Genomic DNA, 17,687 nt, shown 5'->3' on the forward strand with positions numbered 1-17,687 from the left:
TTTCTCCTCATCTCCAGCAAATTCCTATATTCCCAGATCCCTTGTCTTTCCACTACACTTTTTCTTTAGGTTCTCATTTTAGCTGCTTGGCTCAGGTTTATATTTAATTTATTATACACCTGAAGTTTTTTCCCTGCCACACTTCTGTCAGTAGGACAGCTAAGTAGGAAAGTCAGGAAGTTGGTACCAGCTTGCAAATTATGCATTCATGAGTGGTCTCAGTTCATACCCCATTCTCAATGATTCAGCCAGATCCTGAATCAGCATTAAATCTCTCCCTTCCATACTATTTGGCTAAGCAGGGAAGTGAAAGAAGAAAAAAAAAAAAAAGCATAAATTAATGCATCATAAAATCCAGACTATTTATTCTTGTAAAGCAAATAAAACCTCAGAGCTTTTATCCAGGATCTCTTCTTAGCCAAAAGACACTGTTTTTATCATCTGTTTCCTACTAATTGGAACTATCATTAAGCATGACTCAACAGCAATTATGCTGAATTTTAATAAAGTGTTTTATCCGTGTAATGTAGTAAAACAGCTCTGCATTCATCTGCACATTTTTCTTTCTCTCTTGTTGCCACAGCTCTTCAAATAAGGTAACCTTTACCAAGAACTGTTCCATTATTAGTAGTGAAGGACACTTTCCTCATGTGATTGCATCAGAGTAGCAAGTGAAAAGTAGTTGGGAAAGCTTGACTGCTCCTCAGCAGACTAATGGAAGACAAGTTGCTAATTCTAGTGTGGGAACAAGTACTCTAACCACAACTTCTTCTAGGATGAGAAAGCTTGGCCTACCAAGCAAAAGCATGAATCTGGAGAAGGTATCTACATCACCAACTCCTAACTAAGCCTGTAGTTGTTTGTTAAGGATAGGAGCCACAGCAAAACAGATCTATTATGATGTCTCCTATATGTCACAAATAGCTAGATTGATTACATTAATACACTACTGAAGTATGCTTATGTTGGTCACTGCTGCCAGATTCATTTTCTTTTATCCTCCTTGTTTCTCCTATTTTTTGGTGCACAAATACTCTCAAGCCTAAAATGCTTGGGGAATTGGTTTGTTGTTGTTTTTTCTTTTAACATTTGGCAGATAGTGGTACTAATGAGTTTATATTTTAAGGACAGATGGTGTATTTTCGTGTTTGTTTACGTATGTGCATTTCATAAAACCAGTAAGGAAATTTTTAAAATGCACTGGAGGCAATATGTGCTAGCAGTGACTAGCAGTTAGGCACCACTGATACGCTTTTGAGCGTGTTCTTGAAATCTGTGTCTATGCAGCCAGAAGTCTAGATGTGGCACTTTTTGGTATAGCTTTTAAGTGTTTGGAGTTCCGCTGCTCAATTGCAGAGCCATATTTCTTAAGAAATACTTTGTTGGCATGCTGAAGTTGCATTTGAAGATAGAGCAGCAAAACACGGCAGTGTTTAATGATGGCAAGAACCTAGCACACAAGCAGTTAAAAGAAAAAGAAAAAAAAATGCAACTGTTTCCCAGTTGTTTGCTGTCCTAGGTAAAAATTGTTCTTCTTGTGAATAGTTTGTCAGCTGAAGTAGATAAGTAGATAGTGTTCCCCAGAAAAATTGTATACTTTCACCACACAGGAAACCGGGTTGTCAGCCTGTATTAAGTTGGAGATCAAAAAACTACAAGTAGCTAAACTTGGAAACCACTAATTAAATGAGAATAACAGGATACGTTAATGCACTTCTTGCCACATGAGTTGATTATTTTGTACATTTTTGGCAACTAAAGAAAAATGATATTTCTTCCAGATCTAAGGTAATAGGATCCTAGCAGAAATAAGCATTCATCATCAGACCTGTGGGAACAGACCTCAACCCTAACCCCACGATGCATTAAAGGACTATTCTTTCTCTTTCTACAGTAACTAATTATTTAGAATTTTTAAAATTCCATCTACATCAGTTTACATGACCTTCTCTCTTTTATATTCAATCTGTTACTGGATTGTACATTTAATTCTTGTCTAATACATGTAAATGAACAATTTGTTGCTTTAGCATTAGGTATTAGTCATTAGGTGGGGAACACATACAACCATCTTGTTTTAATAGTTTTTTAAAATTTATTATCTTTACCCACTAATCCTTTCTGTAGATTTTTTTTCAATGAACTGTGCTTTCTTAGCTGCAAAAGCCATCTTTTTGATGTATTCTTCCTGCATGTAAAGGATAGAAAGCATCTCAGTAATTTGTGAAGTGCAGCTTCATATAAAGTGCCTTAAAACACATGCAAAATGGCAGACTCTTCTTCCCCCAGTATTTTATTGGGATGAGGCTAAGGCAGACGTGAAATAAGAAAGATCCTTGATATTTTGCCTTTGAAAATCATTTCTACAGAACAAACTGTCTGGTGAAATTAAGCAATTTCCTATTCAGTGATAAAATACGATCAGGGTGGGGGTTGTCCCTGCCCGTCTCCCAGCACTGCGCTGTAGGGAGCACCAGGCCTTGCCTTAGGTGTGACAGCACCAAACAAACTGCGTGTCCCACTCTCTCCAGCTTTTCCCTGCCTTCCAAAGGCAACAGTTGTATCCATTAGCAAGGTCAGTGGTTTGGAGAAACCTGGAAAATAGCAGCTACTACAAACCTGCTAGAACAATATCTGCAGCAGGTGATAGATTAGTTGGAACAAATTGGAACCATTGCACTTCAGCAATCCTGGTTTCTTTCAAGCTGTTTTAAAAATGTCGTCATTTTAATACACAATATCAGCCCTGCGGAGCAGTCCACAGCAGGTTAATTTGAATCATATGATGTATCACTACCCTCAGCTGACATGAGCCCCGTTCCATGTGTGAAGCCATAATAAATCCATTCCCAACCGAGGCAAATTCCCTGTGAGAAGGTGAACTAATCCAGGCCTCACACTGGCATGTTAGCCCTCCGTAATTGAAAGCAGGGCCACCTGTTCCCAGCACAGTTAGCCTATAGAGAGAAAATTAGCATTAGATCAGATACTTAATATATTGAAAAATCATTCATACTGCTTGCAAGTTCAGCTGTGGGCTGCTTAGCATGACATCATATATAAACCTAGGAATGTGCCCACTTGATCCCAGTTTAACAGTTTTGTTAACCATGGTGTTTGTTAACTTTGAAATGAGAATTTTTTGATTTAATGAGAGCTGACACATGAGAAGGGGAACTGGCCAGGGTGCAGACTTTTCTAATTAACTCTGGGTCATTTGCGAAACTTTCGACTTTCTAGTAGATTTTTTTTTCCTTTTCTCTTTTACAAACAAGTTTTTAAAGCACTGACACTGTAGCCATGAAATGATATTTATTTGATTAAGGAAGCAAGCAGAAATATTCCAAACAGGTGTACCAGCCTGTAGGTATCGCCTTGTTTGTAACACATCTATTGACTGTAATATCAGTGTAATAACGAGTAAAATTACCTTCTAACAGTAGTGGCTGCAACATTTATTTTCAATAAAGTTTAGTTTGTTAAATTTCTAAGTACTGAAATGGAAACTACGCACCAAAGCCACATGGATAAGTTTGAAAATATTTTCTTGGTAGCTTTTACAATATACTGGCACTCTTTTAAAACTTGCCCTTTTGTTTTTTCTTCACATAGATCGTAATACAAATGTATTGTTCAGCAGCTAAATCAGATAATATTCAGTATTTATGGGTTATTTTTCACAAACATGGTCCGTGGCCTCGAACAATGTATTTCTTCTTTCTGTGCTTCAGCTTCTCTGACTCGCTGCTGAGAGAGTTAATGTTTCTCTTAGCTAGGGTTTTCTTTTCACGGTAGTGCCCACTGTATGTGTTGGCCTCACCACACAACCCCTGACATGCTTCTGTGATGTATTTCGTTGTTGCATGGTCATTTCATTTCAGTCAATGTCCTGTAAAAAGTAGTACATTTCCACCCTTTGTTAGTGTTTTGTTTGGTCTTCAAGACCTACAACAACTGGTTTTGGTTTAATTGTGACAATTTTTAAAAATAATAATATTATAGCATTCTGAGCCTTGTCAGAGATCTCAAACCCAGGCAATGGTTAAAGCTGTTAATGTCACTTTTGCATAATGTCAGAGGTGCCCTCATGGAAGCCGGAGTTGTTGCTACAGGCAAACACTTGGATTGAGTTTATTAAGTTCCCTGATGGTTTCTGTTTGCTGTATTGGCCTTAGAGAGCTTCTTTTGCAGGGCTGCAGCATGAAAACTACGGTAGATATGAGTACTGAGGAATGACTACCAATTCTTCCAGACTAATTGGCATCTGTCTCACAGAAGCAGAACACAAGATGGACTGCAGATGGCCTCTGAAGCCTTGTCTCAAGTTTCTTTTTTCATTTTCCTTGATCCAAATTGGGAGTAATGCATTAAAAGATAAAAACAATTCTTTTGGATTCATCTTGCTTTTCAATTTCTTTTAATTTGTCTCTCTTTTGATGCCTAACCAGGGACAATTGAGAATAATACAACTAGTCTTTTCTTTACAAGTCTCTCGTTTTCCATTTTTCTTTTAAATAAATTTAATTCTTGCAATTCATCCATTTCCCTGTTATTGAAGGGCCACCCTGACTCCAAATCAGAATCAGGACTCAAGACTACCTTTACCTTCCTCAGATTTCTTCTATTAGACTTCTTACATCAGGATTGGTGGCTCCCAGAGAAAAAGATATTATGGATGGTAAAATGTTTCATGCCTGATGTCTGCTCCTGTCCTGTTCGGAACTAGGAATTCAATTGTCCTGAGTTTAGGGCAAATAGTTTCTTCTATGTTTTATATTCTTTTGTGTTTTACAGCCTTCATGAGTTAAAAGACAGAGAGAAATGTGTCCATCCAGAGAAGACAGAGAGGACAGAAAGATCTGGTCCTTTGCATATTAGCTATGGGAAATGAAAGATCCATTGCAGAATGTGGTGTACAAGAAGTCACAAATTGCTGAGAAATGCCTTATTTTTCTTTCATTGTTCAACATCTCTCATAGTCTGTGAATAGATACTACTGTTATAAATAGAACTTATAAATAATTTTCATGAAGTTTACTTTCTGATTTTTCAGACTAAGAGAATCCTATGGTAGTTTATTAGTCATAGAAATATTAGCCTGGTGAACATTAGGTTGTGGTATATATTAGAATAAGCCTGCTGAGTTCAATAAGAGCTGTTACTGACCTGGGAGCTCTGTTATTTTTGTATTGCTTATTCATCTTTAGCTCACCAAATAAAAAGTCCTTTTGAGTAATATCATTATCCCAAGTTCACAGAATAAAATTTTATCTTCACAGTACAAATCCGAATGTTACAGAGAACAAGGGTAAAATACTCATAACCCAGATATTTTTTTATCTGAAGCTATAAGTAATAAAATGACAAAGAAAGAAATTGTTTCAGACAGGAATTTCTGTGCACTGCTTATAAGTTTTCTTTTATAGATGTTATGATTTTGTTCAAACTGGCCATATTGAATCCATTGGGTTTTTTGTAATAGATTTCAAAATACATAATAAATGTAAGTAATATGATGACTAATGGGTCAAGTGAAGTTGGAACTTTTTAAATGAGAAAATAGCTGGAAACCGTTTTCAGGAAACTATTCCAGTTGATTTTTGGTCCCCCACAAGGTGTACATTAACATAAACTCCGTAGAATCGCCTCTGGGACCTCAATTCCCTCTCTGATTTCATTATTGCAATGTGATTCTTTTCCTTTTGCTGTTAAGTCATCTCCTGGTGTGGTGGGAGCATATAATAAGTGTAATTTATTTATATTTATCTAATCTCCTTTTAACTCACTAGTTATTTCATCATTCTGTTTCCTAGTAGCTGTTCAGAAAGTTGTGAAGGGTAATTAGAAACTAATAATTGACAGACATGGATTTACTTAATAATCTAAAGAGATGTAGTGAAGAAATTGCAAGCGAGGAAGAAAAATTCAAATTCTACCCTCAAATGCTGCACTCTAGTAAATACTTCGCTTTAATATCATGTAGCTCAGCATTGTTAAAATGTAGTCAGAAATAACTCACTTGAACACCACATCTTTACAAATCCAGTAATTCTCTTATTCTTTATTTGCTGGAAATAGGTGACAGCTGTCTTACTACTATGCCTTAAATCTGAAGCATCAGTCTGTAATTGTGGTAGGTAGTCACTGGTAGGCAGAGAACTGTAGCAATGTAACTGAGGAGTTAAAGGAGACTTTCAGTTACTTCATGCTCTGTTCAGATGCTGATATAATTTTGGGGCGATTCAAAGTGTTGTTTGAATTATGAGAACCCATGTTTTGCTACTGGTATGGAATGTGCAGCGTGCTTCCCAAGGTGTTTAACATCATCTAAAAATACTCTTATCGCTGCATTTTACACCCTGGGATTTTTTTTCCAGCTGCATGGAAGGTGACCTTTTACATTGTAACATCTCTTTTTAGCCCATTTTGGATGGCTGGAGAAACTGCTGAACATCCATCTTCATCAACTGCTATAAATAACTCTTCATATTTCACCGGTTTTCACTGTTGCTGTCCATCACTTAGATATGTTTTTCTTAGAGGGAATGTTAAAGTTTCTTTTAAAGTACTAAGTATAAATTGTAGAACAGGACAAAGACTAAAAACATGTAGATTACACAATTGGAGTTCTATTTTTTTTAATGTTTTATTTAAAATGCCAAAGAATCTCCTTACATAATCTTCCCCCAGTTGTAAAAATAACCTATGTCATTATGAGATAGTTAAAATATTTGCAATGAAGGTTCCAAAGTTACATTTTCTGCAGTTGGCTGCCTTGGCTGCCACCCCTGTCGGGGCTGATTCACTGTAAAATAATAACTTAATACAAACCCTTGTCAAGTTATCGGTCACGACAGCATTTTTGCTGCGTGACATGTGTGGTTTCCAAGCAGAAAGCAGGAAAGCCATTTGCATTTCTGGTGTTCTGGTATCAATTTTTTTACTGCTTTTTTGAAGGAGTGCTTTGTTTATAAAAATGAGTAACAGCTCTGATTAAACCTAGGTACATCCCAGCACAGAGCTCCACCAGCCCCACGGCTTCTCTGCCCTGCCCTAACAAAACCTATAGGGAACTGAAGCTCTCAAATTCAGCTCCTCTTCAGGTCTTTTTCAGTCATTTTATTCTCAAGCATTAGTTTGACACCTGTCCTCCCAACTTAGGTCTAAGAGTTAGGGGTTTTTTTTTGTCTCTCAGGTTCCACTACCATAGGAAAACGTTAGCACTAAAACATACCATTGACCAAGAAGTGCAGGGTGAAAGCCTTCACACCAGGACAGAAGGATGCTTTCCTTTTATGTACTATCTGATGTACTTAATTCTGTAGCAATGCCAAAAATTCTGTTTTATTTCAGTATCCTGCTACTATTTATATAACAAAGAAAATTAAGTTCACAAGAGGCATTTTTTGAAGAGACTTGGGGTCCGAAATCCTGGTGTGAGTCAGATTTCAAACGTGGGTCATTTTTAAAAATGCTGTTCTCCTTTCTACCTGAGTGTCATAGATAAGTGAACATCATAATGTGCCACATGTCTGTGCTTTTTTTCATAGCACTCCTTTCCCCATTCAGAGGGAAGAGAGGACCAATGCTTTGTGCTGAGGCAGGGTATTTTTTAGTGCCAAGGTAGAAGGATTTTCAAGTGTTACAACGTCTCTTCCCTTGGTTTTAATTTTTAAAAAAGAGTGGTACATAAATATTATGAAAAATCTTCCAAGTTAATTGCATATGGCTTTGGATGCCTAAAAATCTTTCCCTTTTCTAATGTCCAGTTTCCCTAGCTTTGATACTTGCCCTTCTATTAGGCTCATGTGTTTGCTAGTGTTTACTATGGGCTTTGGCTCAGTGTGGAAGATCTTGACATAAAAGAACGCATTTTCAGAAAACTAATGATTAAAATTGAGAGTAACAATTAAAATAGATTTTTAATCTTAGATTGCAATTAGCTTTGGTTTGTGAAGTACTGTTGATGTTTTTCTGACATGATTATTTTTGTGCTTTCATTCAGATGTAACAAATCCTTCATGGCAAGTTTATCACATCTTTGTAGAAAAAGTGCCAGTTTAAAATTCACAGACTCTTGGGATGCCAAATCCTCTAACTGCACATACAGATATTCTGGGGAGTCAGAGCGTGGCTTTGCCATGTGCCTGGGACTCTTAGTTACGAGCATGAGCTTAAGAACAGATCCAAATCTCTGCTCCTGCTACACTTTACCCTTGTGCTACAAGTTTCTGATTTACTAGTGGGGGAGAATCAAGTTTATCAGTTTGCATCTGCACTAAGAGTAGAATGTGATCCTGGACAACTTTTAATATAAGTCCTAATTTGGGTTAAATGTTCCTTAATCTGTGTAAAACCTTCAAAAAACAGGGTTTCCATTATGTGTTGATAGTATAACTTGGAACTAAGTAGCACTGTTTTCTCTGAACATTTAATATGGCTTAGGCATCTGAAGAGAATTTTAATCCTTTTTTGCTCTTGAAGGGAAGGGGGGCAGGAATGAAACAGCAAGGTGAAAGCATGCTTTTACCACTGACCAGGTGGTTGTCAAAGTACCGAGTGAAAGTTTAATTTGAAATGAAACATTTTAAAAACTAAGTAAAACTTGGATTCCTGTAACAAAGTATAATGTACTGATAAGGGGGCAGACAGCAGCACAAGAGTAAATTTCAACTTCGTAAAATCCTGCTTTCCATCTGTGAAATAATCTTGGTAACTGCAACGTCTTAACTATGAGAAATACAACTGTTATCGATGGTGTTCATGTTATTATTGGTTTCTAAAATTTCAGTGCATATTATAGCAGTCTGGGAGGTAGCAAAATCCTTTACTAAAGAGATGAAAAATTGTGACTTTATGATATTTTTGAAATATCATCTATTTCAATTTCTCTGAAAAACAAATCAAAAAATAACTCAGTTTTATATTTGGCTTAATTTTTCAATTCAGCATAGAAATACATTGAAGAAAACCACTTATAAGCCATGTAGGAAAGAATATACATGTTTTTCAGTCATTTAAATGCGTTGAAAATGTTCACTGTTGCCTTTGGAATTTAGTCAAATTTTCTACTGTATGGAAAACTCAAGAGAATGTGGAATATATTTATGTTTTGACACAAAAGGGCTACATATTTACCTTCTTACAAACTCAAATGAAGTGTTTGCCTTTCAGATAGTTGTGGTGGTCCCTGGAAAGAAACAAGAAAGTAAGATTTAGATTGAGACATTATTCTTCCTTTAGAACTGTAAATAGTGAAGATTGCTTGTAGTCCTTCTGCTCATACTTCAATTCAGATTTATTCATGAAAGTATTGCCTCTTCACGTTTTATCAGTGATTTAGTTCCTTTAATGAACTATAATAGGAATAATCTCTCACTGGTGACAGGTGACAGGGCGAGCGGAAATGGCCTCAAGTTGTGCCAGGGTAAGTTTAGGTTGGATATCAGGAAACACCTCTTTACAGAAAGAGTTGTTAAGCACTGCAATAGGCTCCTCAGGGAGGTGGTTGAGTCACCATCCCTGGATGTGTTTAAAAACCGTTTGGATGTGGTGCTCAGGGATGTGATTTAATGGAGGGTTGTTAGGCTGGTATGGCTAGGTCGTGTTTGGACTCGATGATTTTTAAGGTCTTTTCCAACCTGAGTAATTCTGTGATTCTATGAATATCTCCAGTAAATGCTTACTTTTTTCCATTGCTTGAATAATTGCATTGTAATTTCTGATGTTTCTATCCCCAATTCTGTCCTACAGCTGACATCAATGTGGATATATCCAAACCTTTGAAAGCAAATCTGAGTTTTGTCAAACTTGATCAACTAAAAGAGTTTTTGAAGAAAATTATGACCACAAATGACAACAAGACTGGGAAGGAAACTGCTCCATCAACTGGTACTCATCCAGATGAGGCTGTTGCTTCAGGAGCCAAACACTCCAGTACAAAGGGTTTGTTACCTGCAGTGAACACCAGTGCTGCACAGGAAGTTTCAGTACAAGAAAACCTGTGGCAAGCTCTTTCGTGCTTCCAGAAAATTTCCATTCACACCGTCCAAATGGTCATCTCTATGGAAACCGTCCCACATCCAAGTAAACCTTGTTTGTTAGCTTCTTTGTCAAGCCTCAGTGGAAGCCTGAATATTAAAGGTGGCCATAAAACTGTAGGTAAGAGTTTCTGATAATTAGAAGTGCTGCTGATTTGCTCGAGTGATGGTCCGGTACCCATTTGTTAGTGGAACTCTTATAGCTAGCCTAGTGAATCCATGGCAGAAAATAGCAAACCCATAATAGGGTCTGTTTGCCAGAGTTCTCCTTGCAGTGAGGTAGCACCCTGGAGTGCATAATTTTGTAGTCAGTACCCCCTCGATTGTAATAACTAATTTATTGACAGAATTCTGGATGGAATAACAGTTGCAAGATTCTGGGGTTCTAATAATGCAACACACACTTCAAAGAACATTTTGACAGTTTTCACTCAATAACTACTTTTGCTTGTTAGGACCCAATAGTTCAGAGTCCTGACATATGCTACTATGTAAATACTTGGTCCTGCAATTATTCTGTTCCAGGCTTATAAAGTTTTATATTGTTACATATTTCCTCTGCGCAACTGAGAGGCTCACAGAGAAAATGAAGGTGCCCGTCCCAATGGCTGCTTTCATTGTTCCAATAATGGGAATGCCAGATACTCGTTTAAAATGAAGACATTTTGAATATCTGCATAAATTGTTTTATTAGTCTTTTAGTATAATTAACAAGATGGTACATTTGCATGATCTGGAGGTGAGCCAGGTGTTGGTATTTGGCAGAGCTGCTCAAGCGATAAAATGGTCCATAGCTGAGAGCAGTGAGTTCTAGGCCAAGCTAGGTGGTGATTTATTTCTTTTTCATCAGAAATATTTCTCCTAGGGCCAGCAAGTTTCAGTGCTTCTTTATTGTTTTAAAAGTTAAAAATGAAAAATTTAAGGTTCAGAGGACTTAAAAGCCTGTGAAAGTGCTGGAGCCTGAAACTCCTGATTTATCCATAAATAAACAGCAGTGCAGGCAGGAGCAGTGACTGCATTCCCACGCTTTTCCAATCGTATCGCAATCCTGGCATAGAAAGCACAGCAACAGAATAAGGGGTCTTTTTAATATCCTTTAAATAGTTATCGTTTTCTTTGTGCATTATAATCCTCTTTCTTTCCATCACTTCCCTCATTTATACATTATCCGTCCTATACATTATAGTGTCCACAGCAAGCTTCGATATATCAAAGCCGAGTCTGTTCAGTCACTGCACTGTAAAGCAATTCAGCAGACTCAGCAGAGTATGTCGCTTACCCTGGAATTCTTCATCCTCCCAGAAGAGGACTTACCTTGCCGTGTGTGTTGAGGCCTCAGAAACTCTGCTGCGAAGCTCTCTGCCTCAATTTTGCTGATAGCCTGAGTAAATAAATCTTCATCTTTCATGTCACAGTCCTCAGCATGTTTGTAGTGTAACATGCAGTCTTAAATACAGCAGTACTGATACTGAATGAATGAAAATGGAAACTAGGTTTTCTATATAAAAAACATCTACAACCAGACAGTAAATGGGCCTTAAAAGACTCTTTTAACATTTTATGCAACTAAAGTTGACATACATTTGCTTTATGAAAAGATAAATGAATGTGCTTGAGATTTTGCATGCAGGTGTGGCTGTGATAGAAATAGTTCTGTTACAAGTAGTACGAAAAATACGCTTTGGCAAAGCTGATCGAAACCATCCCAAACCTTTTAATAATAAATTGTTTGGATATTTGTATAAAATTGTCAGTTTGCAACTAAAGTTCTGATAGAAACCGAAGTGGAAAATGTAATTTCAGGAAACGAATTAAATTATCCTCTGTGGGGGAAGCATTGTTATGATCTTATGTTGAATAGCTTTAGAGAATGCCACAGTTACTAACTGGATTTGCTTTATTATTGCAAAAAAATTATGCAATTTAACTCAATTTAGAAAAAAAAGAAAAGTGTGGTAGCTGTGTCTTGGGAGCAAGGAGCATTTAAATACGTCAGTTCTTCACTACTTTTCCTCTTGCAGAACATTTTATAGATGCACCTTTTGAGCTGAATGGGCTTCATGTCAGACTTTTTTACAGAACGAAACTAATACACAAATACTTCACTGTGTCTTTGATTTTACAGTCAAATAACTATTGTGACCATCTGCAGCAGCTGCATTTTACGAATTACTTGCTGAACCAAACTAAGCGCAATGACAAAAGTAGTCATCTCAGATGTACTGTTAAAACAGAGAAAGAAAAAGGAGCGTTGCTTGCCTTTTGTACAGTATGGCCATCTGCTGTACAGATGTTATTATATAGAATGACTTCAGATACAATAATTGTAGAAAATTTTCATTAAAACCTCAACAATTTGCACTTGTTTACTTGAATCTGCATAACTCCCCAGTGAGACAACACAATACGCTTGGGGTTTCTTTGGTTCTCACTAGCTTTCTCTTTGATCCTTTTTGATGTGCTGACTTTAATAAACATAGTTAAAAACACTGTTCAAAAACATCACGGAAAAAACTACAAAGGAACAATTACAGCAGTAGAAACTACTCTAATCCCTTACTTACGCAAGCTATTTTTAGTGAAATATGTTTTTTTACACATTTTATGTGGCGGAGTTTTATAAACAGTGTGAACGACCCCTTTTCCAGATGAGCTTTAGTGCAGGAGATGAAGTTGTTTTGTAAGGAATCCTATTTGCTAGGAATTATTTAGGGGAAAAAAACCAACCTCATATGACTGTATCGTCGGCATTTCTCCTCCGTTATAGGAGGAAAACAAAAGTGCGTGACCCCATTTAATGCTTTGATTCTTCAGCTGAAATTAAAAAAAAAAAAAGCCTGCTATATAGGGATTTTTTTAATTATCAGTTTCTCTCTAGACTTTCATGGCTTACTCACAAAAGATAAAGCCTCTGTCTTTTAATTATTCTTTTTTTTTTTTTTTTTTTTTTTTTTAATGAATGTTAAAAAGTTGTACTTTCTGAAAAGCAGTGGCTAATTAGTTGAATTATTTCTTTCACTTCTAACAAATGTAATTATTGAACCCTCACGTTACAGTTGGATCAAATTGAAACACCTTCAGTTCTACTTATCCTGCTGCAGTGTTATTACAACCCCAAACCTTTAGCGTTTCAAGGGACTTCATTTTTTTGGACTATTTCATGTTTCAATGCAGCAGTTACTTATAACAATGCAGTAAGTATTTCTGCTAGAACACTTAAGCTCTCCTCTGTACTTATCCTGAATAGTTTGGTTTTAGCAAAGTATTACTATTGTACAATGTCATGCAGTGTACTGGGGGAAAAAAAATTCCTTTCCCCCCAAAATGTTATTAATTTTACTTTGGAAAAGCCTGAAGATATAAGTTTTTCTGGTACCATTAAGGGCAAGAGCTTAAGTGATATTGGTGTTAAATAACATAATTACTTGTAGTCAGTTTAGGTTTTGTAGCTTAGAGTTACAAGTTAAAACTTGTGCCCGTTTCATAGAAACAAGTAACAAACATTTAGTTCACTTTTGACAACTTGTTTGTACTGCTGATGAAAACCTGAAGTTTGGAAACTGTTGTTAGACCTGGTTCAGTGATTTTTGTCCTCTGAGGTATGTGACATCTTCTGCGAAGTGGCTGCAGCACTCAAGGGTTGCAGCTTTGCAATTGCTTGCGATCTGTAGCTCACTATAGAAAGTTGCATGCTGTTTAAGTCCAAATCACTTCTAGTAATAAATACGAGGAAACGAAGCAATTCTACACATATGACTTCCTGTTAATTTACGTTTGGTGTTGAAATTAGCACTATCCACTTGCCAGCAGAGCAGATAAATGAGAGAACTGGAGAACTGCGCTCTCCCCAGACAGCAAAAAGCCGCAGCTATCAGAGGAGCCTAAATATCCTCTGGCTGGACACAGAGGGAAGCCTTGCTGTGCACTGCCTGAAGTTAGGGAGCTGTGTACAGTAAGTGCTCCAAAGATCATAGAGTTCCCCAGCCCTTTGTCCCATATGCGGATATATTTACTTTAGCATATTAAGAAGGGGAAAAAGTAAACGCTAGTTGTACGTATGATAATTACAAGTACTTTTTACTAAACATAGAAGAAATTACATACTTAAGATATTTTTCTGAAATATTAAAAAATAAATGGTGCTATTAATTGGTGGAGAACAAAGACCAGACTTCATTTTGGGGTTAACTGGCTCTCCTGAGAAAACTCTGCTAAGGCGTTGTCATAGCCTTTGGATGCTGCAGATATGCAAGTTAGCCCATGGGGAAATAAAACATTAAATTAGATATGACTACCTAAAATAATATGCAGCAGTAACAAGCCATTTACAACACCCAGAAGGCCTTTGTTACTTTTAGAAAGAAATATAAACTCTTTCCAACACTTGAACAATAGGAAATTAATTCTTTGTCAGTAAAAGTCACAGGACAAACTAAATATTTAAATGACCACTGAGGATTGAGGTGGAAGTGCAGCTTGTAGACAGCTATACAAATCACTAACAAACCTTAATGAATATTGGGTGTGGGCATCGGGGTCCTGTCAGATTTGACACCGTGTCCCAAGTAGCTTAAACCCAACACTCAAGAAAAGGTGGAGACCTCATCAGGTCTCTAACATCTGGGATTTTATTTGTCATTTTGGCATACCCTGCAAGCGCAAAAGAAAGAGTAAAAGGGGATTATCTTGACAATGAAATGAGTTACTGAATCTTGTGATAATGAAAAGCAGAAGAATTCTAATTCCCTTCTATAGTCCCTGAGGTGGAGGTGCGTTTATAGTTCTGCAGAAGTATAATGTAGGAGGGAAGAACAGATGGCCTAAAATCCATGAAACAAGACACCACCTAATCCCAGTACTGAGTACCACTATTAATCCTGGTCAGATTCCCTACTGGTACTTTGTAACAGGGTTCAGAATTGCTACTGAGGAACCAGCATGTTCACTTGGGGAAAAGAAGAAGGAAAAAAAAAGAAAATTAGTTGTAGGCCGTTGACTGAAGCGCTGCTGTTGTGGAACTGCATTTACAGTTGAAATATCTTCAAATGGTAAACTCCAACTGAAATTCAATTTGAAACATATATGATTGATTCTGTATTCTCTTCTGCTTTTATTGTGAAAGTGTTTGCATATTTTTAAGACCAGGATTTCTTCTGTTATGTGGATCCCGGTGCTTTACGTAGCAGTTGTATGTTATTTTCACAGTACTTGGTTCTGCAGAATTCTCTAAGAATTAGAATATAGATCATGAATGCCAAGATTTTTATTTTTACTTTTGATACTTTGTGCCATTACTTCAGCTCAACCCCGAGGACTTTTTTAGGATATTTTGCAGTGTGCGGTACAGAAAGCAGCAATCAGTTGTTACTGTTTGGTCTTAGGGGCCAGTTCACAAGGTTGTTCAAATTGCAGGCATGCTGGCAGCACATTTCTTCTTTTTCTGTGACAAGAGTATTTTTAATGGAATGAGATCACCAGCTTCTTACCCAGAGAAAGGGAGCAATTCCATAGGAACTCCAGGTGACTGTGGCTGTGCATTTCCACACTTGGCCTCTTGCTAGCTCTGTTATTCCTGCAGCTGTTAGGAGTTGTATCAAGGCACCGATGTGTTTGAAAACCGATGTAACACGAAAGGAGTGTCCAGCAAGATCACCTTCATCTGACACACTGGGGAAGTTATTTTAATGGCTGTGCTAGCACATTTTTAACTGAAGAACCTCTCTATGCCCACTTGTAAAGCAATAGCAAGAATGTTTAGTCACTTTTCTAAAAACTAATTATATCTAAAGATAAAATATTTATGAGACAAGAACTAAGTATTACTTGTGTTGATACAACTCTCAATTCTGAAAGCTGGCTTGACAAAGGTGAAATGAGCACCATTTTCGTTGTTCACTACTCTTCATTTTTCTCCACTTAGTTGAAATAGGGTAGGACAGTACAGCGGTTTACACATATATTAAAATTATTGTATACCAAAAGCAGCCTGGAACAAAACTGAAAGTTCCTTTAGATTAGTACACCCTTTCTGACCAGACGTATCACATAATCCAAAACTACCAGATCAACAAGTGAATTGAGATTTTTCAGCTATTTAGTATTCAGTAGTGTAATGAACATGATGTACCTGCCCAGTTATTCTTTAAGGGAGATGAGCTCATTTCAGATAGATAACCATCTTTGACTTCTCTTCTGATTCATCACTGACCTGAACTCCATTTGAACCTTGTTAGACACAAAACAAGCAGGATTCCTGGCTTGAGCTATAAAATATAATTAAGCCCTTTTGAAATGATGTGTAAAAGAACATAGCTTTACCCCCACTATAACCACCACCACCACCACAACCAATAAAGTTAAATCAAGCACTGCCTGTAATGGATTAAAATAATAAATGTTCCTGGATTTTAGTGTTTGAAGTATTTGAAGAAAACAGGCTCCCAGCAGCCAGGACTGCTGAATGCAGGGGGACATTTATTAGTGACGAATTCAAGGGTTTGGCCTGTTTAAGATCATTACTTTCTGTTTACCGTGTGTTACACATCTCGTGTTTTTACAGAGCCCACATGTGTCCATATGTAATGCTGAACAACTCTCTTTCACTAAAGAATGGTTAATTGGTAATGTGTAAATACTGTTCTCATGGGGAGAATGAACTATCATAAGATTCAGCTCGACACTAATGAGAAATCCAGTGCGGTCAGTGGATTATTAACTAAATCTCTCCTGGAAAATTGTCCTTTACTACATCTCACTGTTTGTTTGCTACTACTGTTTCCAGGATTAACTAAATTGGCTGTTTCTTAAATAAACGACAGTATTCCCCTTGTAATTATTTTCATAGCTTTGTAGCCCCATTTTCTGTCAGAAGCCACTTCTTAGAGGACACCTATCAGCAAAGCATTACAACTGTAGCACAACTACTTTCAATAGGTGAGGTATCTCAAGTTTTCTAAAGAGGAAAATAATTCACATCGATAATTATACCTAATATACATACGTTTATGTAATCATAGCTGCCTTAGTATCTGCAGCAATTGCAAAATAGATGCTAAATGCAAATGTGAAGAATGAATGTTCCAAAGCAAATATCACAGATCATTACCCTTGTAATGTGTGACATTAAAGTAGAAGGTACTAAGGGAGAGCTGCTTGCCCATTACCCCTCATCAGCCAGATGCTGTCTGTGCTGTCTGACCATGGAGTATACCAGAGTGCTGTGGTGGTGCTGACCCCACGGCACACATGCATCTCTCCTGGTCTGAGCCCACACCACAGGTTCAGACTCTGGGTCACACTGTTGCTCCTGAGCTGACTCAAACTGGGAAAAGCAATTTTTTTCCCAGAGATAAGATTTGTAGCAAAGCTGTGACTGTTTTCCAAAAGGCTTTTCAAAATATACCTTGTCCATAGCCCAGTGCAATTTGTTCTATTTATTACGCGTGGTTCTGTTTTCTTAAAACTCTTTTCCCATGTAGAAATTTCCAATTAAAATAATGCTCTGTGTTGTATTAGGTGGCAGTGCAGAGAACCAAACAGGATTTACAGCTACCCAAGGAAGAGCAGTGCGGTGCATTACAAAAGAAAAAAAATTCCTGCTGCATTTCTACTTGTTTTATTTGGAGTCAATTCAAATATCAGCAATTC

General features: G+C 37.1%; 1 protein-coding gene across 5 annotated transcripts in view; it reads left to right on the plus strand.

Moving 5' to 3' along the window:
• VPS13B (vacuolar protein sorting 13 homolog B) overlaps nt 1–17,687 on the plus strand; it is a 415,034-nt gene that overhangs the window by 312,067 nt on the left and 85,280 nt on the right. For all 5 annotated transcript variants that reach the window (XM_052704440.1, XM_052704437.1, XM_052704439.1 and 2 more), the window contains exon 36: nt 9,754–10,161. In XM_052704440.1, coding sequence (XP_052560400.1) covers nt 9,754–10,161 — 408 coding nt within the window. The remainder of the gene's footprint in view (nt 1–9,753; nt 10,162–17,687) is intronic.

This window comes from Tympanuchus pallidicinctus, unplaced genomic scaffold (genome assembly GCF_026119805.1).
Source record: "Tympanuchus pallidicinctus isolate F22 unplaced genomic scaffold, pur_lepc_1.0 scaffold5, whole genome shotgun sequence".
Lineage (NCBI taxonomy): Eukaryota > Metazoa > Chordata > Aves > Galliformes > Phasianidae > Tympanuchus > Tympanuchus pallidicinctus.